The sequence below is a fragment of the Stomoxys calcitrans genome, chromosome 4 (assembly GCF_963082655.1).
Source record: "Stomoxys calcitrans chromosome 4, idStoCalc2.1, whole genome shotgun sequence".
In the NCBI taxonomy this organism is placed as follows: Eukaryota; Metazoa; Arthropoda; class Insecta; order Diptera; family Muscidae; genus Stomoxys; species Stomoxys calcitrans.
Window position 1 is genome coordinate 28,400,478 of NC_081555.1, and position 27,777 is coordinate 28,428,254.

General features: G+C 38.2%; 1 protein-coding gene across 4 annotated transcripts in view; it reads right to left on the reverse strand.

Annotated features, from left to right (window-relative positions):
* Positions 1 to 10,860: 10,860 nt before the first annotated feature.
* LOC106082110 (septin-1) overlaps positions 10,861 to 27,777 on the reverse strand; it is a 42,830-nt gene continuing 25,913 nt past the window's right edge. For 3 of the 4 annotated variants that reach the window (XM_059366199.1, XM_013244445.2, XM_059366200.1), the window contains 3 exons: positions 11,818 to 12,269; positions 11,377 to 11,742; positions 10,861 to 11,319 (listed from right to left, as the gene is read on the reverse strand). In XM_059366199.1, the coding sequence (XP_059222182.1) occupies positions 11,073 to 11,319; positions 11,377 to 11,742; positions 11,818 to 12,269 (1,065 nt within the window). In that variant the 3' untranslated portion in view covers positions 10,861 to 11,072. Of the gene's footprint in view, positions 11,320 to 11,376; positions 11,743 to 11,817; positions 12,270 to 12,359; positions 12,466 to 27,777 lie in introns of those variants that run through there. The other variant, XM_013244446.2, reaches the window with a different exon arrangement.

The window sequence follows — 27,777 nt, forward strand, 5'->3', positions numbered from 1 at the left end:
TCGATTCATGGAGTATTGTTTGCATTTATCGTATGACCTTAAATATCGGACTAGCCCTGGAAACCGCGATGTCTCTGCTAGAAACAACCAAGATCTTCACAAAATGAGGCAGGAAGAGAAGAATCGAATCCAGTTGGAGTTTAAACAAAAGGGACTTATAATAGATAAACCTCTTTACGGATACGGAAGCACAAATGATGGCAACTCGGCAAGGCGGTTTTTTGAGGACCCCGTATCGACATCTAAAATAACCGGTCTTGATGAACACTTGCTAAGACGATTCAAAGTGATTTTGGCTGTAATCAATAGCAAAAAGATGATAAATTCAACCAAATTTGAAGCTTATAGTAATGACACAAAAAACATTTTATCTGATTTATATTCGTGGAAAGCTTTAACACCGACAGTACATAAAGTCTTACATCATGGCAAGGAAATTGTGGAATACAACATACTTCCGTTAGGAGAACTTACAGAAGAAGCTCAGGAATCCCGTAATAGAGATGTTAAACAGTTCCGGCTTTTCAATACCCGAAAGAGCACCAAATTTAACCAAAATTATGATTTACTTCAATATTTATTGTTATCGTCTGATCCGGTACTATACAGCATCAGAACTAAATGGCTACCAAAAATATGTGACGATATAGATAAGGACGATCCCGATGCCATTCAAATTAAAGAGCTTTTAAATTTTGATACCTTAGATTATTTGGTAGAGAATAAAATCAAATAATACAAAACTAAAATGCTTTTTTATTTTGGGAGTAGCTAATATACATATAAACGCACGCCGATGCGAAGTGTTTTCGCTCTAAAACACATATTTTTATTCCAATTTTTTTAAACTTTGGCAGGAGACCTTTTTTTATTCTAACACATTTGTATTGTAAACCCTGGGCAAATCTATCAATGTTTTAGTGTAGGCCCCATATAAGGTTCCATTTCACAAATAGACATTTTTATATAGAGTTTAATGAAGTGTAAATGAATTTTAGAGTAGATAGAATCCGAGTTGAGAAATGTTTTATACATCGTTGGAAAGGTATGAAAATTTCCTTTACGATAAGGTATGTTGCGTAAATATGGCTATAGTGTGTCATGTGCAATTAGGACAACAAAAACAAAATTTGGGAAATTCGACTTTTTTGAAAAATTGACTTTTTTATTGCCGGTTCCATAAAATGGAATAGAATAGAGATATTTCCATGATTCTTTTTGTGTTTTGTAGAAGAAGTGTTACCAAATAAAAGTTTATTTAACATCTTTGCAATAAAATGTGACGTAATACTTGTTTTTTAGCAATGAATATAGCACTACTTGAAAATTGACTTTTTTCAGTATTTTGATCGCTACGATCTCATTTATGGCTAGGATATGGCGAGACATACCTTAAAATGTTGGGAACATTTTAAGCTTTCATTTAAGTTCAAAAAAAGCGAAAAAATCCCCGTGGAACTTTTTTTCCAGTGAGAAACTTTTGAAGTTTAGTAAAAAAATTGGCCATTTTGGTCTTAAGATAACGGTGTTGTTTGATATCGAAATTAGCCAAATTAGCACTTAAAACTTTTCTTAATACCTCGACTTTGTGAAAATGGAAAGAAATGATAATGCTTTGATGGCCAAAGTTTGCGAAAACTTAAAGGAAATGGGAGTATCTTTTTTGAAAAATTTTGCAATTTTTTGACAAAAAAAATATTTTTCATATTGAAAACGATGCCATTTTTAAACCGCCAAAGATATTCACGTGATTCCTTTTGTATTTTATGCACACATATGCTGGCATAATTTGTGTGAAGTATGAAGTTTATAGCTTTAAAATTGACGGAGTTATTTAAAAAACACTGAAAAAAACCAAGGCCAAATTTTCATATTTTAAAATTAAACAATTCATAACTCCTTAACAGTACACGATGGCATGGTACTTTATGCATAAGTTTTTTAGATCTTGTCAAGCTCTTTCTCTAGAGTCCTAAATCATGTAAATCGGTTGAGTAGATCAAAAGTTATGGCCCCCAGAAGCTTGGAGAAGTCAAAAGTGGTCAACTTTGACACCCTGTAGCTCACCCTGTATTAAAGATATGGACCAACAACAGCACTTTTCTGAAAGCCTATGTCCTCCTCTACAAATGTCTAGAACATTTTGTATGGCTAAAATCAACAGATAAAAAGTTGTAGACTTATTTCCAATTTTTTTGCCATTTGGCCCACTGTGCGTCGTTTGGGACTTATTCGGTAATATCCCCACTACTATCTATAAATGATGAGATGATAGCTTGACAAGTTGTTATATGGGGCGCTCAACTTAAGTTTTTTTGTTAAATAAAACACCATAACTTTGTTATATGTATAAAAAAGCGCATATATTTAATATATATGTATATATATATAATTTTATTTTCTTTACTTTTAAGTAACTATAAGAATTTGCATTTCGCTTTAAATTCTAGTAATAATAATTTTAATTTATAATCGTGTGTAAGAAAAACCCTTAAAAATATCAATAATATATATACGTATATTTATAGTGGGTTAGGTTAGCAAGTATGATGTATAAAAAGACCATAGTACTACATACATGAAATATGTATGTGTATGTAATTACTATATATGCTTATATGAATGTGTGTATATAAAAGTAACATAGGGGAAGCTGGCAAATACAAATCGTATTAAAAAATTATTTCAACTGACTCAATAAATAATTTAAATATGAATTAAGAAGCCAATGAAAATAAAATTTTTATAAAAAACAAGTTAAAACAAAAGAGAGTATTAAAATGACCAATGGTAAAAGCACTTTTATAAAAAACATTAACACAAAATAAAATATTAAGAAAATGATAAAAATTTTGTTGTTATTTTTAGTTATATGTACATTATGTAGCGTATAGAAAATAAGTTTTTGATTTTTTCCTGCTAACCTTTATTTAAGTCACTTACTTGCTGTAGTGCTTATGAAAATGGGTTGCACAGAGAAAGAAACCAACTTTACCCCAGCGATCGATTTTCTACGCACCGCAACGACAGTTAGGTTGAGTTGAAGATCACTAGAACCTAACCTATCTAATTTTACTAGGCCCAAGACACATTCCATAACATCCCTTGATAGCCTAACTGTTTAAGTTCGTCCCAGTGTGCGAGAACATTAAAAAAGTAAAAAACACGAAATTGTTTGGCTTAATTATTTTTTTGCTGACAGACTGGTTGTACAATTTTAAGATGAACAGGTGATCCGATAACAGTTCTTACATTCACCATCAGATGATAATTCCTCACAGCTGTGCTGTTTATATTTTTTATGATGTCGTTGCATATTAGTTTGTAGATGGCGCTTACAGGTGTGTTCTGTTTATGAAGAGCAATCGATGTCGCTTCAACGCTAACTGAAACTCGATTACCATTCAAATTTGGGAAGAATCCCTCCAAGGTATTCAGAAGCAAACAAGGTTGCAGACATGTAAACATTACCGGCAAGGGATACATGTGAGCCCCATACGGGTTGGAACTCTAAGCTCCCATATGTGTGGTCTTCATTTTCATCAGAAGAAGCTCAGCTGACAAATACCGGGCGCGCGGATAGTGGAATGCTCCGTATACAGACTAGCTGCAACTGCAGTCGCGGACAATCAGCGGTATAGAGAAGAGAGTCAAAGTGAGAGGCCAGCCGGCACCGGCTTGCTTCAAAACACTCAGTATTAAAACAAGCCGGTATCGGCGGGCTCTCCTGAGGTACTCTTGTTAAATAATTAATGGTCATTACGTTCCCGCGGCGATCGGTCCTATGGACCGGAACAAGTTTACTTAGCTGTGGAGCTTGACGAAGAGCACTACCTTCACATGCGAATACATATATGGCTACTACAATCAATCCCTTGGCAGCCGGTTGTATGTACCGGATTAACCCGATGGAATCCTTCATCGGCAAGGGCTGCCGCATCTCTGTACAAAACACTGCTACAACAACAACATGTGGATAGTGGGAAGGCGCTGAAGCCTCTGGCTTCGGGTCATGTGAGTTCAAGATTGATTAGGAGACGCAAACTTCATCTTTAAACCATGAGAAAGACTATTAAGGTTTAATGGGTCGCGGTATGTTAAGATAATGTATAACTAGTGAGAGCTGAATCTGCCACTGAACGACATACAATCTGGCAAGAACAACAACCACATTATTGTAATTGGATGAACGCCACAAGGAAGACTTATACTAGAGCTGGCAAAATATCGATGGCACTATCGATATTTAATTTTTTGACTGAATATCGATTAATATTTTTCCGATGGATACTATCGCAAAAGTTAAATTTTTTGCAAAACTAAACAAAAATAAGCAATCTGACATCGAATATATCCTTTAAGATACATAGCGCCTATAGAGGGCGCAGTTTTCATCCGATTAGGCTAACATTTTGTACAAGGATTTCTCTCATGAATTCCAACTGACTTTATAAACCTTGATTTTATTTGGTCTGTGCATTGATTTTGTTTCCTATATGAGTCGATCTCCTGATTTTTACCTTCCATTTTCGTTTGATATATAGGTGATGGAAAATTAATGATAGTATCGATACTATCGATATTTATTATAAAAACTATCGAAAATATCGAATGTTGCGATTATCGATAGTTTGCCAGCTCACTATGTATCCCCCATTGTTGGTGATTATTCAAAAAATTTTCTAACGCCACATCAATACAAAATTCTCATAAACTGCTTTTTTGTAATCTTTGAAATTGAAAAGTAAAAACATTGCACCAACAGAAGATAAATACAAAACATATAATATTCGATCTTATTAGTTTGATATTTTGTAACAAACGTTAAAATTTTTAATAAAAAAATATGATAAAGTAAAATTAAAAAATTTAAAAAAAAAAAATTTGTATCTTTTTTTAATAAATTTTGTGTTTTTTTTTTCTTTTATTTTTTACATGTTTTCAAAAAAATTTAATAAACTTTTATAATTACTTTGATTGTAGGTTGAGCATATAAAGTTTTTTAAGGTTTTTCTTATAGTTTTCTTTAATGATAATCGTTCATTGTTTTTGTAATAGGAATAAGGTTTAGGACGTAATTGAATTTTGTTTTTTTTTTTTGTATGTGTGTGTGTGTTATTTGTGAAATTATAGTTATGTATGTATGTATATATTTTCGTCTTTCTTTTGTTTTTTTTTTTAATTTCAATAAGAATTTTTGTTAAAGGTGTATGATGTGTTTGGAGTGTTGATATTCTAATAACAATTGTTTAACAAACAAGAAGTTCGATTTGTTTTGTTTCCATTTTTGTAGGTTTTTATTTTCTTGGGATTATTTTAAAGCGTCTCCTGTTAACGCCTAAAATATGCTATGACTTATTGAACTGGTAAACGTTTTGTGTGTGTGTGTGTAGTGAGTAGATGTGTCTGCGTGTGAGAATACAAGAAGATTAGGGATTCCAAATTAAAATTTATTCTTATTGAAATAAGAGATACTCAAAATTTTGCAAAAGTTGAGTTGTTCTCTAGCTTACATACACAAATTATCTGAATTAGCCAAATTTTCAGCCTGTTGGAAATAGTAAGGTGACGATCATGGGTAGCAACCCAACTTCAGTTGCGCTACCAACGGGAAATTTTGTAATAAAAGTTTCATTCCTTCTTTTGAATTGCACATTTTTTTTTTAAATATGCTTAGTAGCTGAATTTTTAAAATTAATTTTATACCAAGGTTTAATCTCCTGGCAACGCAACTGCAGTTGAGTTGCAATCCATAATCGACCCATAAACTTAGTTTTTAACTTTTACACTTTACTGAATCCTTATCAATGAAATAATAAAACTTTTTTAAGATACTCTCTTGAATTTATCAGTTTATGCCTCTAACTTAAACTCAAGCTGTTGCTTATTACTCGCATATACCATGAAGGCCTGGCATAGGTGGTGTTTATACTAAAAACCAGTAAGGCAAACTACGCGGCGCCTAAGGCATATAAATCATTAAGCTTAACATCCTTTCTAGGATGTACACATGACATAATTACCAGGTAGTGTTGTTGGAAATAAGGTAAGGTATCGATTATCGATAACAACCCAGCTTCAGTTGCGTTGCTAATGGGAAATTTTGTAATAAAAAGTTCCAAAGTTGTAATAAAAAGTCAACGAGTTTTGGTGACAGAGGATCACAGTGCACACAATTCCCTTGGGTGACCATTAAGCCTCAATCCCATGGCAGCCGGTTGTACGTACCGGATTAAACCGATGAAGTCCTTCATCGGCAAGGGCTGCCGCCTCAGTGTACAACACACTGCTACAACAACAACAATCATTAAGCCTATTGAGGATTTTAAAAGAGGAGGGATTTGAATGTTACACTCGGATGCATAGCCGCATTCGCGATGGGTTATGTCCTTGGGGTAAATAACAGTAAGACGGAACTAATCCTGTTCACAAGTGTGTGGAAAATACCGGATTTTAGGCTACCCACCGTATGACCTTACAATTCTGACGGTAGGTGAAATTTCTTGGTGTAATTCTATATAGAAAACTGGGCTGGAGACACAACGTGGAATCAAGCATTACGAAGACTTTCGCGGCACAATACTAGTGCCAGAATCTCCTAGTGGGGTTTGAGGTCCAAGCTAAAACACTGATTTTTATAGGTGTTCATCGGCGGAGAAAGCCCCTGGGAGCGAGCTAAGCAACCCCAGAAAAGTTTAAGGCTGGGAACTTTAAAAATCACCTTGTTTTCGACAAAATTTGCCATTTTAATAAACTTCAATAAAAAAATGGTCTTGTTACGCTAATAGCGGCGGTATAGCCAGTTCTGGCTTGTCGGTGCCATGTCAGGTGGCTGGTAACAAGTTTAAGTTTTAGGTCACCTGTAGATCATCTTATCAGAAAGGGTAGCTTTAAGATTTATTTATCTCAGGGACCATGGGAATCATTGTGACTGGATCATTAAGGATTACATTGCGGATTCAACCTATTGACCTGTCTTTATAGGGGAAACCGTGGAGGACTCTTCTCAGATTATTGCAGTTTGACTTATTTCGTAGGTTGCCGGCAAGTTACAAACTTATGGCAATCATTGTGACTGGATCATTAAGGGCGATGTGGCGGATTCAACCTATTGACATGTTTATAAGAGAAGCAGTCGTGAGGACTCTTCTCAGATTGTCGCAGTTTAACTTATTTTGTAGTTTACCGGCAAAATACAAACTTATGTTGGATAGATCTATGGTGTTTCAGACGGACTTTCAGATAGGATTGCACATGCTGGATAAGGAACTGCACGTAAGGTAACATTGATTCGTATTATTACGTGCTTTAGTAAAGGTTCGCACTCGTATAAGCGTAGCAAGAAACGTACGAACTGACAATGCACAGAAACTGGTGTGGGGACACCACTCGACCGACACAACTGCTTGTGAAAGCACCCCTTGTTCCAATGATATAACGGTGCAATGGCAAACCATTGCACAATCTAGAAAAAAGGTAAATAACGGCAATGCTATCTAAAATAACAATAATTCGCCTACTGAATAAAGGCACACGAGTTGCTTACACTATCCGTGTGTTTCTGTTTGTTTTTCCTATGCCTTCGGACATAAAAATTTATGTGCGGTTGTGTGTTGTTGCCCATCTATGGTCTTATTGTTGCTGAGTCAAGAATGCGACGCACAGGGCAACCCTGTAAACAGCAGCAACCTGTCAGGTGAACAGGTGAAGGAGAGTTACGTGAGAAGACGAGAGAGAGGAGAACAGTGTATTCCGCAGAAAGAAGGGGCAAATTAAAAGACATGAGTGTGTACCAATCTAGATGTACAGCGGCCAGAGTTCAGGAGTTTTTTTTTTAGTTTCTGATAGTGAGGTTGACGAGGATACCGCAGAAATTATCCATGATTATGGTAAAAGTATGTGTCCCGCCAAGTCAGGAAGACCCTAAGTAGCAGTGACCCAACTCAAAAAAAAAAAAAAACATCTCAAGACCCGCCGTGTAGCCAGCTGAAGTATTAAAGACCAGAGGCGACGGGCTTATAAGGTGTATGCATCACCACATCTGCGCGAACTGGTCAGAAGAACGCATACCCAGTGATTGGCACCTCAGCATACTATGTCTCCTAGACAAGAGAGTATGAGTACCAACTACAGAGGAGTAAGTCTCCTTTCAATTGCATACAAGAAAGATTAAAATCTAAAGTCAATGAGGGGTCTATTTGGACTTGATAAATCCACGATTGACCAGATATACACACTGCGGTAAATAACTCGTCGTATACTTTCGACAAGCGGCGTCTGTGTTTGATAGGAAAGACCTCTCCGAATCGTGCAGTACAAAAAGAATTTTCAAAAAGTGAGACATCGTATGATCTCTTTAATATCCTGCTTGGAGAAGATTATACGGGATTATGCAAATGATATAGATATGGGGACACCAAGGGACACCTGTACGGGCTAACTGAGTTTGCGTTATCATGAGAGGCTCAGCTGAGACACCGGGCACGTTCATAGATTGCCGATGGTTGAATGCTTCTTCAAAGGTGTTATAAGCTGTGTCTGAGTTTGATAGGAAATAACCTCTCCGAATCGTACAGTACCAAACTAATTTTCAGAAAGGGAGACATCGTATGATCTCTTCTCACAAGGGACCCCGGCACGGGCTTACTACGTTTCCAACTTTGAGCTTCGATTTGTGTGTTTTTCAGCGTTATCATAAGAGGCTCAACTGAGATCTACCGGGCGCGACCCACTGATAGGAGTCAATACCATGGCAGCCGGTGGTACGTAACGAATTGGCCCGTTAGAGTCAATCAGCAAGGGCTGCCGCCTCAGTGCACAAAACAGTGTTACAACAACAACAACTGATAGGGGTCTTAACTGGCCATTGGAGAGGCGGGTTTCTACAGGATTTGTGGGTTAGAAAAGGAATTAAGAGATGGTTGGATTCACATTTGTGTTTTTGCGGAGAAATGACACAGCAATACTATTTTTGTTCCTGGATTCTCGTCATTGTGGACTATAGCAGAAGCCTATTCACGCACCCATGTTTCCCATTGTTGTCAAATGCGTTGGATCCATTTCTTTACCTTTTCATTGTGCTATCTTACACCCCAATGCCTTAGAATTCTGCATATTTTAAAACTTTCTTCTCTTTTAGAGCGAGCACAATGGTCTGCAAGTTAAGCCACCCATCGACACAACCTATCATTCTGCCGGCACGGAATAACTATTAGCACCGCACAAACTGGAACTTTAAACTCCAAACTGTGTAGTGTTCATTATTGTTACGAGAAGCTGAACTGCGCGCCACAGGTTGCTGATAGTGGAGTTCTCCATAGGTTGTAGCTGCATCGATTGGAGAGTCTCAGTGAGAAGCCTGGCGGCATCGGTTTTTCCATAAATACTGAGTGCCTATGATGCTCGATATGACAATGCGTGTTATTGGCGTCTTTTAATAACCAATGACCATCTTGTTCCCGCGGCGATGGGTCCTTTGGCCCGGAACGAGCTTGCTCATCTATGGAGATTGACGAGGTTCGCCACCTCTACATATAGACATTTTCGCCTCTCATATTTCTGAATAATTGCAGGGACATGAAACGGCTGACTGAAGGGAACTCTCGACAATGAGATCTCTGACTCTCTCAAATGGGTGACCCGACACTCAAGAATCTGTTTTTCCATATGAAACATATGTTCCCATCATGTCCCCGTGGTAATCGGTCCTTTGGACCGGAACGAGCTTGCTCATCTATGGAGCTTACCGAGGATCGCCAACTCCACATATAGACATTTCGCTACAAAAAACCTATTATTCGCGCCTCTCATTTTTCTGGATAATTGCAGGGACATAAAACGGCTGACTGAAGGGAACTCTCGACGATGAGTCTCTCAAATGAGTGATTCGACAAACTAAAGCATCTGTTTTTCCATATGAAGGCGGTTGATTTTGACATACAAGCGAACGAAAATAGCTTATTTTCTGTGACGAAAACTTAGTGGGACAGGCAGTTATATTCTCTTATCATCACTGGTTTCTTTTCCTTTTTGTTCTACTGTCTTGCATCAAACCTTGGTAAACATCGTAGGCATTCATTTCTACACTTTCTTACTTTTAGGCCGAACCCAATAGCCTCAGAGTGAAGCGTCTATGTATCGATGTTGCTAAACGCATCTGGCATGTCATTCTATCGAAAATACGCCTGCACAGTATGATAGACTGATGTAGAAGTGCTACAGTCTAAGGCATACGTACAAGACGCACAGATTTTAGTCTTTATGTAGAGGAGCTAAAGGCTCTTAATGGAACCCTAGCCTTTAAAAGGTTCACTGGCTCTATTAAAGTTTAATTAACCCAATACACCCATCAAGGTCAGCGATGGAGAGAAAATGCATGATAAAGACAATACAACGAGCTTAAAAAGGCGTTCACATAAACATCAGTAACTGCGTTTGAAGATGCAAGTTGACTACTCTTCTATCGCATTGTTACCAAGGTAACCCTTCTGGAATAAGACAACAGGAATGAAATTTTGGTTTGGCGGACCTCTATTTGTTGTTCTACACAATTGTTTGAGGTGTGGCAAAGAACGGGAAGCTAGCTGATTTGGCATACTCTGTATATAAGCACTCTGTAACAGTGCTATAGGTTATCAATTGTTGAAGATAGCTCTTATATTCAAACAGAAATCTTAAATTCAAAAATTAATTAAATTTTGAAGAATATTTTGTGTATTTTTTTTAATAATACTTACATATGTATTTATGTATATATTAGCAATATATCTTTCTTCAAAGAGAATTAATTGCTCTCTTTCACAGATTTTTCCATTAGAAAAATTATTCACAAAAAATCCTAGAAATTATTACAAAACCAAGTTGAGATTTTAAATATTCTACATTTTATATATATATATATATGTGTAAAAAAACATTTGAAATTCGGCACCATTTTTCTTGTGTGTGTGTGTTATAAAATTTCTATATGCCTAGAGATAAAAGGTGAGGGTGTTGTATGTATGTATGCATGTTTTTGTGGGAGTGTGTGTTTTGTCGTTTGAACAAACCCCGTTACGAGGTCTTATAATGACTTATTGTTGCGCTTGCATTTTGGCTTGCATTTGTGCCAGCATTTCCTGCATACGTCTCAACTCGGCTTCCTTTTCTTGCAGTATTCGATCCTTTTCATTCAACACTATCTGTGTGGGTACCACGGAGTCGCGCTCTGGCTTGATGATGCCATTCTCTTTGTTTTTAATGCCCTTGGCCAGACGATCTGAACGATAGTTTTCATAATGGACCTCTTGGGTGACCTCTTGTAAGTCTTGCATGTGGGTGCTATAAACGCAATAACTTAATATAATAACACACATGCTGGACAAAGGCTTTACTTACATTAGCATCGTCCTTAGTTTAATGAAATCACAGTGTTCTGGATTTTCCACCTCCACTACACCCCAGGGATATAAACGTCCCCGCACTTTCTTGCCTTTAACTTCAAGTAGAGTATTTGCTCCACAAACGGCAAATGGCACTGCTGCTTTCAGTTGCTTAACCTGTTCCTTGTAGTCCTCATCTTCATCCGAATCACAATCCGGCAAGGGATAGATTTTGATGCCATGATCTTCGATTTCCTGCATGATGCGACATTTCAAACGTAGTATTTCCTTTTTCGTAAGGCAATCGGCTTTGGCAATCACAGGCACAATATTGACTTTGGAATGTAATTTCTTCATGAATTCCACATCGAGCGGTTTTAAACTGATTTGAAAAAGGAAAGAGATTTAAAAAATGCTTTAACGACATTCGACTTGAGTTTATGCTGCTAATACTCACCCATGACCAAATGGCGATATAAAATAGAAACAACAGTGTATACGATTATCCACAATATTGCGGCGATTTAAGCCACTCTCGTCACGCAGAAATCTTTCGTATTGCTCGTCAATGTATTCCAATATGGCACTAAAACTGTCCGAGTTATCGATGGCATCACCGAAACCAGGTGTATCCACAACCGTCAAACGCAGCTTGACACCACGCTCTTCAATTTCCACTGTTGATGCTTCCAATTTCACCGTTTGTTTTTGTTTTTCTATGGCATCGGGTATTATGCGTTCGGGATAAAGATCTGTTAGGAACAAACTATTGACCAGTGTGGATTTTCCCAGACCCGATTCGCCCACAACCATAAGAGTGAATTCAAAACCCTTTTTCACCGATTTTCTATGTACCTGATTGGGAAGATTGGCAAACCCCACATATCCGGGTGTTTCGATACTGGAAAACTGCAAGAGAAAACAAAAAATATAAGAATTTAATGCACATATACTTTAAAATTTCTACTGAGAGACAAACAATGACAAATGGTTTTGCACCTTCATGGCACCAAGCACCAAGCAATATTAATTTCTCCCCATTGTCAGGAAATGCTTGCAGGTAATATGGCACACCCGAATTGGCTGCACAATACACGATAAGACAAACTCTCGCTAACTACTCTCCCTCTCTCCTTAACTGTTTGTTAAAAGACAAATGCAAAAGAAACGTGATGCCACTTCAAATGTAAATCGTCGTGCATAGTGCTTACACCGATATTGTATTGTGTGGCAAACATTTGAGGGGGAAATAAATGTCAGTCGGTCTGCCCACCATACCCACCACAAGCGGTTTTCATTCTGGCTGGTTTTGTGGCCACATAACGTATCATGTGTTTGAGCATATACTGCAGGTTTGTTTTGCCATTGCAATGGTGCGAAGGCCAAGTTGGGGGGGCCGGGCCCAAAGACGATAATGCAAAACCCAAGTGCAAATGACGATTCGCAGAGCAAAAAAAAAAATTAATGATTGCATCTTCTTCCCTTGGCTCCTCTCTACACTGCTTATGTGGGTAACATCAATGAAAAATAAGCAAGTATTACATGTGAATGGACGTGCTTTCCAATTTATTTTCTGTATGAAAACCCCAAGTTAAAAACCAGAAGATGTTATGAGCGAGCATAATTGAGGGTATTGTTCTGTAGAATCCAAAGTAAAGCACATTATCTTGCACATTTGCAAAAAGTTGCATACAAGGTAAATACATATATAAAGAAAGCAGAAGATGTATTGCCAGCAGATGAAGATGAAACTGGTTCCTATGGCAAAATATTGCATGTTTTTGTTCTCTTAGGTCGCATCTCGGTAGAAGATGTGCAATATCCATTTATCTTACAGCAGTAGGCAGTTCAAGTGTTATCGAAATTATGTTAGCAAAACATTGACAAATCGATAACAATATTTACTTATCGAAAAAGTTAACGGTAATTTTTTGATTTGATTTTATTGCTTTCACACACAAAAAGATAACATTAAGCACCACACAGGCTGGAACATTGAGGTCCGATCTGTGTAGTGTTCATTGCTGCCACGCTTAGCTGAGAGCTACAGGGCGCGTCCACAGGTTGCAGATATTGCATTTCTTCATACGAAGTAGCTGCAAAGCAGTCGTGGGCCATCAGCAGTCGGGAGGCACCGGCTCTTGCACAAATACAGAGTGCCTATGATGCCCGATAGGACAAGGCGAGTTAATAGCTCCTTTGGACCGGAATGAGCTTGCTCAACTACAGGAGCTGGACGTGTATCGTCACCTCCATAGAAAATGTGGCTACAAAACCAACAACATTAATCTTATATTTATAATTGCGAAATTACAATGGCAAGCAATATAATTGTCGCCATATATTTTGATATTCCTCTATTCAGATCGCAGATTTCTTAAAATTCTAAAAAGTCAATAAAGACGTCTGTCTCGATCCCCTATGCATTAAGGTCCAGAGAAGGGCTGCTGCCTACCCCTTTCTTCACAAATATTTAAAAGTTGTTGACTAGTGTTGCCATACATCAAACAATTAAAAACTTGTTACCTTCGGCCGGCCGAATCTTATATACCCTCCACCAATTAACGCATTTTCAAGTTCTTGCATGGTTCTTTTTGCAGGCAAAAACAAAGAAAAAAGATAATTTTAGGTGAAGCAATAAATCGCATAGATTTTTATACCCTCCACCATAGCATGGGGGTATACTAATTTCGTCATTCTGTTTGTAACACCTCGAAATATGCGTCTAAGACCCCATGAAGTATATATATTCTTGATCGACGTGACATTTTAAGTTGAACTAGCCATGTCCGTCCGTCCTTCTGTCTGTCAAAAGCACGCTAATTTTTGAAGGAGTATAGCTAGCCGCTTGAAATTTTGCACAAATACTTCTTATTAGTGAAGGTCGGTTGGGAATGTAAATGGGCTAAATCGATCCATGTTTTGATAAAGCTGCCATATTAACCGATTTTGGGTCTTGACTTTTTGACTTCTTGAGCCTCTAAAGGGCGAAATTCTCGTCCGATTTGAATGAAATTTTGCCATAACCATAACGGTCCATAAACTGATATAGCTGCCATATAAACCGATCTCCCAAATAGACTTCTTGAGCCTCTCGAGAGCCCAATTCTCATCCGATTTGGCACAAATTTTGTACAACGCCTTCTCCCATGGCCTTCAACATACCTGTACAAAATGGTCTCAATCGATCTATAGCTTGATACAGTTGCCATATAAATCCATCTCCCGTTTTTGCTTTGGATCGGAATCGGACTATAACATGATATAGCTGCTCCTCCTCCTCCGTCATTATTTGCCTAAAAAGAGATACTGCGCAAAGAACTCGACAGATGCGATCCATGTTGGAGGGTATATAAGATTCGGCCCGGCAGAACTTGGCACGCTCTTACTTGTTTTTTTATTTATTTTGACAAAAACTGCGCCCTCTAGGGGCTCAAGAAGTACAACTGAAAGATCGTTTTATATGGCAGCTATATCACGATATGAACCGATTCAGACGATACTTGGCGTGGATGTTAGAGGTCATAGGAGAAGACATTGGGCAACATTTCAGCTAAAACGGATAAGGGCTCAAGAAGTTCAATCGTTAGATCGTATTATTTGGGAGCTACACCAGGTTATGAACCAACTCAGAGGATATTTGGCATGGAAGTTGGATGTCATAGGAGAAGACATTGGGCAACATTTCAGCCAAAACGGATAAGGGCTCAAGAAGTTCAATCGTTAGATAGTATTATTTGGGAGATACACCAGGTTATGAACCAACTCAGAGCATATTTGGCATGGAAGTTGGATGTCATAGAAGAAGACATTGTTTAAAGTTGGAGCCAACTCGGATTAGAATTATTGAAGTTAATTATCAAAATGCATACTCTGTTAAGAAAGTTAATCGCGCTAATTTTTCATTTCATTTCGAAGGACATCTTTGCAAGAGCTACCAAAATTCATCCAGAAAAAGTCACAGATTGGTGGGGTTTTTTGGCTGGTGGCATCATTGGACTGTACTTTTTCAAAGATGATGCGAATCGTAACGTAGCTCTGAATGGTGAGCGTTACTATGAGATGATATCCAATTTTGTTGCCCAAAATGCAAGAGCTTGGTCTGCATGACATGTGGTTTCAACAATACGGTGCCACATGCCACACAGCACGTGTAACAATGGACTTATTAAGAGGTGAGTTCGGTGAACATTTTATTTCATGTTCGGGACCGGTCAATTGGCCGCCTAGCTCTTGCGATTTAACGTCTTTAGGCTATATTAAAGATCATGTCTATACAGACGCCCGCTTCGATTGACGTATTGAAAGACAACATTGAAACATTTATTCGTGAGCTACCGGCAGAAATATTGGAAAGAGTATGTCAAAATTGGACTAAGCGGGTGGACCATTTAAGGCGCAGTCACAGTCAACATTTGCATGATAGATATGGCCGTACTATGGATTCAAATATGTCTTTTTTTTGGTATATTTTGTAATACATTGCGGCACTTATTTCATCATTCAGCTGTTATGCCTTGCTTTTCATTGGCAATTCTAAATAATTCTCTTTATTGTTGTTTTGCTTTTACTAAAACCTAATTTGCAGCTGTTGTTTATTTGTGTTAAAGCAGCAATGGTGGCATTCACTTACTTTTGCATTACTTAAAATTACTCAGAATCAAATGAATGTCGATTGGTTTTTGCACAGTGGCAAACAGTTTATGGTGTAGTAGGTTAGTGAGAACTCACAAACCATCATTACATAAGAAATAAGAAGGCGGACAGTGTTGGAACATATATGATAGAAGTACATATCCTATTGTTTCCAATCACATATCATAGATGTATATATCATATTGTTTCCAATCACGACCAACACTCTCACCTAAGCGCGCTCCAGTATTTCCAAAGATGCTTTGAAAGCACCAGTCCCTATTTGTGAGTTATATTCCACCTTTGGCCTGATTTCAAGTTTTCTTGGAGGTTTTGGATGGTTATTACAAGTACTTTGTTCAAATCTTGTAAACCTTTTGTAGAAAACCTCATATTTGCTTTATTTCTTATTGAGGACAGTCTTAAAAAAATAATCGCCTCAATTTTTTTTCCACTTTATGCCTCTAACCAATAACAAGATTACAAATATGTATTAGATTTATCTTTTTAAAAATACTAACGTCAATTTTTGTATGCAAAAATTTTTTAATTACTATTTGCGATAGAGTAAATTTAAATATTCTCTCAATTTAATGCAATTATATTTAAGTTGGATACATAGCCAACACTATTTGAAATGTAAATCTATTGGAAACGTATTTTGCAAGTACAACAAATTTACTGACGGCTTTGCACTTATGTGCACTCTTGTTCGCTATACTTCCCTTAATAGATTCTAATGAATACCTAAATATTGGGTTGCCCAAAAAGTAATTGCGGATTTTTCATATAGTCGGCGTTGACAAATTTTTTCACAGCTTGTGACTCTGTAATTGCATTCTTTCTTCTGTCAGTTATCAGCTGTTACTTTTAGCTTGCTTTGGAAAAAAAGTATATTTGATTAAAGTTCATTCTAAGTTTTATTAAAAATGCATTTACTTTCTTTTAAAAAATCCGCAATTACTTTTTGGGCAACCCAATATATATGTAAATATATCATGTTCCAAGTAATACGATTAAGGATGACCATAGCTATAAGACGATTAAACATTTGCAATAAATTAAAATATAAAATAACAATTAGCATATTGCAAAAGTTAATTTTTATGACCGCTATGGGTCGCCAACAACTAAAATATGAATAGAATTGTAAAAATTGTGTCACTTTATGCATATCTTATGTTGAGTTGGTTTATGAAGACGTCGGCCAAGGTGTTTTTTCAAAGTACATGCGCCACAAATTGAGTGAAAAGAATGACTGGCCATAATGCATTGTTATTCACTTAAAGATATGGAGTTGCCATAGACACACTGTTATCCTGGGGCTGCGAAAGCAAGACCTCGAAAGGAGCTTTGAATGGTTATGGCAACTTCAGGTCCTTGGGGTCGCACTGGAAACAGGAAAAACCGGACTTTTGCGGGGTCTGTGGTGACGATGAGGAGTTGGAATATCTTATTTCGAGCCAGGATTCCGTCCAGACATAATTTAGGCCACTTTAGAAACGTGAAGTGCCAGACTGGACGAAGCTCTCACCTATGAGAACTCCACTATGGTCCCCCAGTTTCTTGTTTGTCTTGTGCTATGGCAAAACAACTAAAGGTGGTTTCATTTGTGCAATAACAACAAATCATATGGTGGAATCTGCTTTCTTGCCATCAAGCTGATCGACGTTTTGCCAACACAGTCAAAGAAATTTGTGTGAGAAAGAAGATAACAACAAAGAGCATGCAAACAAAAGTCTGACAACTTAATACAGTCAAACCTGGCCGGCTGCAAACAGCTGTTCGTGTGAGACCACCTTCATAAATCCGCCTTGGTCCTGTGCATTGATTTTCTCTTCCCTTATTCTTTCATTCTTATTCTTTGCACCATACCGTGAGGGATCTTCTTCTTCTAGAGTGAATACAATGGACCGTTGCGTCTAGGATTTTGATAAAAAAAAGCCCAAAACAAATTATATTTTATTTTTAAATTCGATTTACCCCAATATTTATTGATGCGTTTAATTATAAAGCAATTACCTCTCAATGCCAGCACTTAAGTGGCAGTGGAGTTGAACTAAAATAATTGATAAGTGACGGTTGTAAGAAAAATTTAGATTATTTAGCATATTGCGACGTCTAATAACAGTTAATTTTAGGTTGTAATGGACCCACTATGATCATTTTATTTCCAATGAGACTCCACAGTAACCACAAAATAAAACACCTGGTGAAAGTCGATCCCTCGATCCCTTGGTAAGCCGAATATAACGCGCCAATGGGACGCTTTTATTGAAGCTTTTAGCCTAGTATTTACTTCGGTTGTGCGGAAAATGTAGCTAAACACCAATTAAATTTTGTGAAATCTCATAATGTTTGCAACAGTGTTGCTAATTTGTTTAGTTGTAATTAAAGTTTTTATATGGCGTTAAAGCGTTGTTTTGGTAGTAAACAGTTGTATGTTGACATCATTGTTATCTTACGAATGTCAACCAAACTACAATAAAAACAAATTGGGATTTTTTAACTACAAGGTGTCCAATTTTTTTTTGAAGAAAATTTAAAAGATAAAACAAAGAAATGGATTTAGGAACAGAAGCTGCTGTATGTTTGGCAGCACAACATGAAACAATACAAAAAGGGGTATCAAGAGGGGCTAGACAACATTCATGCCGACACATGTAGTCCTTGGAAAAAGACCGCCATCCATTGCACCTAAAGAAATATAACCCGATCTCTCGATTATATGTCTGAATTGTTTGCGTATGTGCCAAATATGGTCTGAAACGTTCCATTAGCTCACATAAAAACCGATCTCCACATTTTATATCTTGAGCCTCTATAGGGCTCAATTTTTATCCCATTTCGCTGAAATTTTGCATAATGACTTCTAGTATATAGAATAGGTTCTTCACCTAGCATAGCTCCCACAGCATAGCAATTCATATCCATTATCCTCTGTTTACTTTTAAAAAAATACCAGGCAAAGAACTTTACACATGCGATCCATGGTCGAGGGTATATAAGATTCGGCCCCGCCCTTTCCATGGTTCAAACAAGCTCTTTGCATCTTCTAACTAGTCTCTACTTCACAAAGTTCTACGTCAGAGCCTTCAGCCTCGCTGATATTTAATCATTCGCGCCGCTTATAACATGCCGCCAAGCCTCATTTTCATTTCCCAGGAGAAAATAAGCATGTCCAAAGTGTCCCCATGTTATTTGCCGATCCGTGTATCATTAAGGACACTGTCAACACACCGACTGCTACCGTCATACGTTTCATGTATGAGTTACAAACGTCAAACTAAGGCGTGGTAGGTCAATACTATCATATATCCCCTTCAGGGTACGGCGAGAAAACTGTCTACACGGGCGAGGGCAAATGGGCTTGGCATTAACCTCAGAAAGACAGAGCGCATGTTGACGACTACGTATGACGAGTTTAGGGGATTGGTCCTTAATGGAGTGAAGCTGCCTGGGCGTTATTCTTGACCATAAATGGAACGAGAGATGAACGTTGAGGAGAGAGTTATTCGGAGTCTGAGTGCGCTCTATTCATGGCGTAACTCAATAGGCAGAAGTTGGGAACATAGACCAGGAGCGATCCGCTGGATGTACTTTGCTGTGTTTTACTGATCTTCACCTATGAGCGCTTGGTGTGGCACCGGGTCGTGGAGAGGGTGAGTATACTCCGTATGGTGGAGAAGGTACAGGGTATTGCGGCAATGCCGATATTGGAGGCGAAGAGGAGTGCTCCGAGAGCAGCACTGAATGCTGGAATTAATAGACATATACATTTAAAATCTACGAAATTTGACAATGTTGCTATCAACATGTTGAAATCATTTCGTATAAAGAACTTAGTACTGCGTATTTAAAAAAAAATTCGTAGTCATTTCGCTTTTTTATAGTTTTGACACTTGCTCGAACGAAAACTCGAAGTCAGAACTAGCCTTTAACGGGTATTCAGTCCCGTGTTTACCGTGTCTTGAGTTGATCTCCCGAAAAATTGGTCTATTTGATCATAAAACGTTTTACATATTTACTACCCGATCTTTATTAAACTTTAAAATTAAGCCAGGGTAAATTTCACCGAAATCAAGGGTAAAATCCGAATTATCGTCGTCGTCGTAATTCATATTATACTAGGAAGTAGTGTTTTGAACTGCTATCTTTGTGTCATTATTTTCCGTTTCTAATTTTTTTTATATGGAGTTTGACAGTTGTTCATGTGAAAAGTCGAATATAGTACTAGCCCTAAAGCAGAGTTTACATGTTACATCATGATCGTACTCATCGTGTGTACGTGTTGATTACAGCTTTTGACTAAAATAGTACATCTATCTTTCTTTTTTTGATTTTATTTAATTTTTCATACTTTACTTCTCATTTCTTAACCTAATTTGTCACAGAACGTGTTTTTCAATATCTGTCAATTAATGATTACACATTTCCTTGTAAACGGTAATCGATAGACGTCATTCATCGAATGATGCTAGGGACAATTGTGAGGACATGTAAAACTTCTAAACTTCTACACTGTTCTGACTCGGCAATAAAATGTCCCATATCGTTTAGCTTTAACTTGATTCGGACAGTACCGATCGTTATTCATTCATGGAATGTCTATGGACAAATTAAGTTTTGTTAATAGAAAACACCCAAAAAGACACAGTTGACAAAATAATCGATTTTCTATACAAGAAATCGGTAATATGATGACATAATTATCTTCTCTGCAAATTCTAAACCGTTATATTTTAGGGGTTTGCATTAAAAACCTTCTCTTGAAGTGTTTGACATGGCTTACCTATGTACGTCTTAATGGTGGTTAGAGCTTATAATGGGCCATTGGTTTTATCTTTAATATTTAAGACTTGATAACTTTTCTTGAAAGCAACGAACCATTAGTGCGACCTTAGTTACAAATACAAACATAAAGCTTTGGACAAAAAAAAAACAATCTGGGAAAACAATCAATAATGTACTACTTAGTAAACATTTATTTTTATTCCAATATTTTGGTTTGCTCAACACTAATAGCCTTTGGCCATTAGGAAAATAGCAACAAAAAATAAAAAAATTATTCTAAAGTATTGTTGCGACGAAAGAATGAGTGCGAAAAAAAATGAAATAGTAAAAATTTCACCATCATACATTAATGACCCAGAAAATTACACTCTATAGGGGGTATGGCACTGGGTGGGACTAAATGGGAAAAAGAAGAGAAAAAACAACAACAACATGGAGAAAAGCTAATTATCAATACTAAATGTAGTAGTAGATGTTGTTGTTGTAGCAGTATGTTATACACTGTAGTTGTTTATGGTTTGTGTGTTTGCAAACACATACCTACCAAAACTCATTCAAGACAAGTATGAAGGGGGAGAATAGTAGGCATGTCAGCAGTACTCATAATTGCAAAATATGTATTAAAGTAATGGAAAAAGATAAAAAATATGTTTCTCCACATACACAAATAATTAAAAATAACCGAAGTGTGGAAAAAGAAACTGTTGAGCGAAAGAAAATATAAAATAAGGTTTATGGGCAGCCTTAAAAATACAGTCATACAGTTTTTTTTGTGGCAAACAATAGGTATTCGTGTTTTTGTTTGCATTTTTAACCATATGGTGGGATTTTCCTTTGTAGTTAGAAAATAAGATGCTGCTTTTTCGTGGAAAAATCTCCGTTGCCACAATACTGTCTGGCAAACAATTTCAATAGAAACCAAATTGTATACCATAAAATAAAACTAAGACGAATTGTAGCACATATTTTTTACCGACTGTTATGTTATATACGTGAGCGCCAAAAATGTAAACTAGCTTTTTCTAACATTCCATGAGAGGTCTACTATATACAGCAGTGGAAACTCTTTACTAAAATGCTTGATAAGACCAACGTAATGGGTAAAATAGGACCGGTATTAGTTAGGCGAAAAAAACGAGCTATGTTCGCCGGGCTGAATTTTATGTATGTACCCACCATATGTAGAGATGGGTTTCTACCGGTTAAATACCCAACCTTTTTTGGGTATTTGTAATTTTGCCGATTTCTCGGACATAAAAATATTTTCCAAACAATTTTTGATGATTTCGTATTCTTTGTATATAAACCTGATCTTCTGATCTCATAAAATCGGATTTTAGTTATATATAGCCGCTATATAGACCGATCTCCAGACTTAAAGTCTTGAGACAATAAATTGGTAATTTTTCACCCGATTACTATGAAATTTGACACAGAGAGTTCTGGTAGACACCTGTGAAGTGTGATGCAGATCAGACTATATTTGGATATAGATATATTCAGGACATAAAAGATAAATTTTTTACGCGAATTCGATTAAATTTGGCACTGTGGTAGAACCCTTCCCATTCATGTCAAATGTGGTCCATATCGGACCATATTTGGATATAGCTGCCATATAGACCGATTTCCCGCTATAGTGTAATGAGCCTATAAAAGAAGCATTTTTCATCCGATTTCATCTTCCAGATCGGACTATATTTGGATATAGCTGCCATATAGACCGATCTCCCAATATGGAGTATTGATCTCACAAAAGGAGAATTTTTCATCCAATTTTGATGAAATTTGTAACAGTGAGTAAAATTGCAAACGATTCGAATGAAAAACTAAGAACTCGATTGAAAGATATGAGCAATACTTGGCAATGATATTAAAATACAAAACTCCACCTGCTAAATTTCTAAGCCCTCAAGGTGTTAAAAAAAATCTGTTTATCTGGAAACTGGACATGGTTGTTACAAATCAAAATAGGGCTAACCATGTCCAATTCTAAACAGGAGATCAGATCAAGCGGAATATGAGGCGCGTCTAGAAAACATTCACTCAGGCACCGTAGCAGATGCGGTGAATAACTACCGGGTGAATGTAGTCTACCGATTGAATATAGTCCTTGGAGAACGACCGCCAACCATTGCAACTAAAGGAATTGACCTTCCCTGGCAAACCAGTGTAGTTCTGGCTCAATTACGATCAGGGAGATGCAGCCACCTCAACTTCTACAGAGCAAGGATTGTTGCCAACGTGCAGGATGTGTGTCCCGATTGTGGACCTCCGTCCACACGTCACCGTTTATCTACGGTAGCACGCAGCTAAGCTTCTCGTGACAGCAATGTTCTAATCTGTGTGGTGCTCACAGCTATCCCGTGCCGGGGCGAGAGACGTACTCGTGACATGCGTAAAGCATTTTCCCCATCCTAATCCACAAAAACAGGCTAACCTCGCCCCGGAACGAGATAACTATGAGCACTTGCAAGAGTTGGAACTCTGAGTTTCGATTTGTTTGGCATTGATTATTACCACTATTAATCTGAACAAATAAGGGATCCTGGGCATTTTTTGCTCAGAATTTTGATCACATGGCACATCGATTTAGCTATCATAGGTCAAATATTAATAAATATAACGAATATCCCACTATTTACTTATTTTTTTCTCTTTTTATCCTTTATTCAACTGGAAATCTAGGATTTCCTCTTTGGTCTTCATTGGCAGTCATTTCAATAAACAACAGCAATTAATTTAACTCCTCCCATTTAACAATCAAAGCAAAAAAAAAAACGAAAATTCTCTGAATAGCTGCTTTTAGTACCATTCATTGCCAGTCAAGTATATTATTTAAGGAAAAAATTAACTCAAAGACCACTTCAACACAACACCACTCAATTCAATCAAACGAAATGGGGGCTTTAACACTTCAAACCTAACAAAAATAAAAAAGGAAAACAAAAAAAGATTTAAATTGAATCCAAACATGCATAGAGAGCAAAAATGTGGATGATGATGCACTGGGCCATAGCACAAGATATGAATGAATGAATGCAAGGCTTCTCCAATTCACCCATAGGTTACTAGATGGTGGTGGTGGTGGTACTGGCAGTGGTTCTGTTTTTGTTTCTATGCATTGCCTTTATCAGCACCATAATCAACATTGTCGGTCTCTAGAGCAGTTGTGACGGCATCAAAATTCAAAATATTGCTATTGCTGCTCAGCTACTAGCTGCAACCGCCTCGTCATACTACAACATTGGCGATTGGATGATGCTTCTGTGGTATTAATTGATTTATGGCTGTTTTGGTACAACAATTTAAATAAAATAAAACAAAAAAAATCTGAAGTGATTTCTCATACAAACAAGCTCACTCACTAGCAGGCATTTGAGCGTAGACGTTGCTGGGTGTTGGAAGGCTCTGAAAAAAAAGAAGTCTCTAACGAATGCATGGACGGACGGTCTACAGGCAATCAGTCAGTTAAATTAATGTTGATATCACTTTTTGTTGTAGTTGTTGTTCTTTGTTTAAAATAAGAAAGAAAAAAGCAACAACAACAAAATACTGTGTCAATTATGTGGCACACACATTGTACGCTGCCAAGCCGCACCACTCACCACTTGCTAGTGTGTTGGACACAACAATAGAAAGCCTGTCTTTGCGGGGGGAGACTTTGAATGGAGACTTCCACAATTTGAGAATGGAGAACCCAATAACAGTTTCTTAATTGAAATGCCAGGCACACATTTCAATGCAAACATTACCTTCCATCAATTGCGGTTATATTGTTTATTAAATATTTCGTGCGAGAATTGGAAAAAAGACGTGATTGTTGATTGAGCAGACATGCGCTCACTTATGGCAGTGAACGAAAAAATGAATATTTGAATTAAGTATTCATTTTGGAAATAAGTACTTTCTCTGCGATATGAAATTGAAAGAAACTTTTGGGGTAAATAAGACAATTTGCCATAAAAAGTTTTGTTGTTGTGTGTGCTACTGATCGTAGAAAACCTCACACTCCGTTTTGTCGAAATCACATGCATCTTCTGTCTGTTTCTAGGAGGTGAAACCGGTAGTATAATCAATCTTGGTTAAGTCGGTATCTGCCAAAAAAGTCCTCTACTAAATATCAAAGGTAAGAGGCATGACATCAGTCACCTGTTATTAGATCATTTTTCAGGTGTAATGCCATCCTCTCCGCTAGTTAGCCACCAGGATTGCAATGCTTCGATAGTGCTATACAAAGCATAAATACCGCAGGTTATCAGTCCCTTAGTCACGAAATGGCGTTTTCTCCTTTATAACCACCAGAGGCTCACAGTTTTGACAAAGCAAATTGAGGGACACCACTCAACTGAGGGCACATTGTCAATTGATGGCGCTATAAATACCAGAGGTTATCAGCCCTTAGTCACGTTACGGTGTTTTCTCCTTGATATCCATCGGAGGCTCACAGTTTTGACAAAGCAAATTGATGGCCACCATATTCTCTTAATTCTATCTACCACCAGACCACCCAATTTCATAACTTATTGGGTATTTTGAAGAGGAAAGGAGCGGAAGAAAGTGCAAGACCTTGTCGTCGTGATGTATGGCCGTTATCGATTTACTATTACAGAACTCGTTGAGAGTGCATTAAAGAAGCAGTCTGGATGAGCAAAGATCATGGAGCTTGGTATTAACCCCAGACAGATTGAGCTGGGACTTTATACTTACCGGACAAAGCAAGTTTTGCGAATTTAGAAATTTGTCCTGGATGAGCTGCTGCTCTGCCCAAAGGCGTGGGCGTGTTTATTGCCCAGAAACTAAACTTTAGACAGAATGGCGAAGAGAGGATTAATAGGAAACTGATTTATTGCACTGTCACAACGCAATAGGTAGATGTTGCTAAAGGAGGGTTTCACCTCGAAGGCGCAGAGGCCAATCAATCTCTCAGCATTTGCCTTTAAGACTCTGGAGACCCTGGCTTTGTTGTTGTTGCAAGTGCAGGTGGTGATCCACGTCAAGCTGTTATGGATGTGCAGCTCGTTCCGGTCTAAACGAACGATCGCCGACGAAAATGATGGCCATTGGCTACTTAAAGGCGTCATTAACTCGCCTTGTCATATCGAGCAATGAAGGCACTCAGTATTTACGCAAGAGCCGGTGCTGCCCGGTCTCTCACTGAGACTCGATACCGCTACTCCGTATGGAACCGGTAGCCCCCAGCGAAGTTTCTCGTGAAAACGAAAAACACCACACAGATTGGAGCTTAAAGTTCCAACCTGCGTGGTACAAAAGGGTCAAAAAGACCCACAATTGGCATCTAGTTATCAACTGAATTCTATTTTCTTTCGATAAGGAGATGGTGACTGTCGTTGCCTATGCGAATGACGATTGTTTTTGTTGTTGTAGCAGTGCGTTGTACACCGAGGCGGCAGCCCTTGCCGATTCGGTACATACAACCGGCTGCCATGGGATTGCGAATGACGATATTATTTGGTAAGTGGCCGATTGCTTTCTTCTATCACGAAGCCACTTTAGCAAGCGTTGAGCAAGCTCTCTGAATGGACGAGGGCCAATTGTCTAGGCATAAATCCCAGAATAACTGATAACTACCGCTCCTCCCGGAGACCCAGATACTTGGGCGTGATTCTTGATTCGGCCGACTATCACGATTGGATGTCTGGTCTGGTATCAGGTTTTGGAAAGCTACGCCCTAATGCAGAATGATTGAGAAGGTATAGGGACAAGAACGGTGTTGATTTCGATGGCTGGGAGGAACGTTCTGAGAGAGACAGCGAATGCCATGTTCGATTGTAGGCCGTTCCGATTGTGTGTTAGGTGTGTGGCAACGAAGAACACCCTTACGCATGGGATGACTATGGGCACCATACCAGTTGGAACTCTGAGCTTCGATTTGTGTGGTGTTATGGTTATTACGAGAAGCTCAGGTGGGAGCTACCGGGGTTGCGGAAGGGGAGTGCTTCGTATACGGAGTAGCTGCAATTTCAGTTGCGTACAATCAGCGATATCGACTGGGGAGTCTCAATGAGAGGGCGCACGGAACCGGCTCTTGCTTAAATACTGAGTGCCTTGCTTAAATATTGAGTGCGATCGGTCCTACGCACCGGAACGAGCTTGCTCACCTATGGAACTTGATGAGGATTGCTAACTCCATATACAAATGTGGCTACAACAACATCTACAGGTAGACTAAGCGAGTCATGATCCTAGGGCACATCAAACTTTGGGCAGTTTTCCATTCTAGTGGTAGCTGTTCATGCGGCAATTTTCACGATTCTGAAGGCCAAGCAGAGGATTGGAGCAGCGCCTGATATATTTGGATATCCCAGGCGACGTTGAAGGCTCTGACATTTGACCATGTGAGGTCGAGACTGATTAATAGATGCAAAGAGTCTCTTCGTACTATGGGAAAAACTGTAAAGCGTAGGTCCCGCGCGATCAATTAGTGGCAGAGAATTAGACAGAGGACGAGCTAGCCAGTAACGGATAGCTGATAAGTGCTGATAATGCTACTGAATCGGCGAACCATTCCTTGTGCGAGCACTTTGGTATGATAGAAAGTTTTGACGATAACACCCCATAATCAGCGTGGGATGAAGTTGTGTGTTGTAGGCTGGCCAATGCAATGTAGATGAGTTTTCACAGAACAGGACGTCGTCAACTAATCTCAGGCGGAGGTAGCATTATCTCTGTTGCAGATGGGATTTATGGTCAATGGTCATTGCAAGGTCAGGAATCTTACACAGGAACGCTGGTCACAAGCGTCAATTTTTGTGTCAATCCTCTGAAACTGCGTGAAATAGAGCCTCTAGTTCGCGCAATTTCAGGGGATTGCACCAAAAAGGTTATCAACCATCTTCAACTTCGTCCTTGCTTCCCAAAGTGAGCTTGGCAAAGATATGTACACCCACATGCAAGTATGTGACTACAACAACAACATGATTAAAGGATTACGTCGACCCCCACTACTGTTGGGTTTACGTACCGG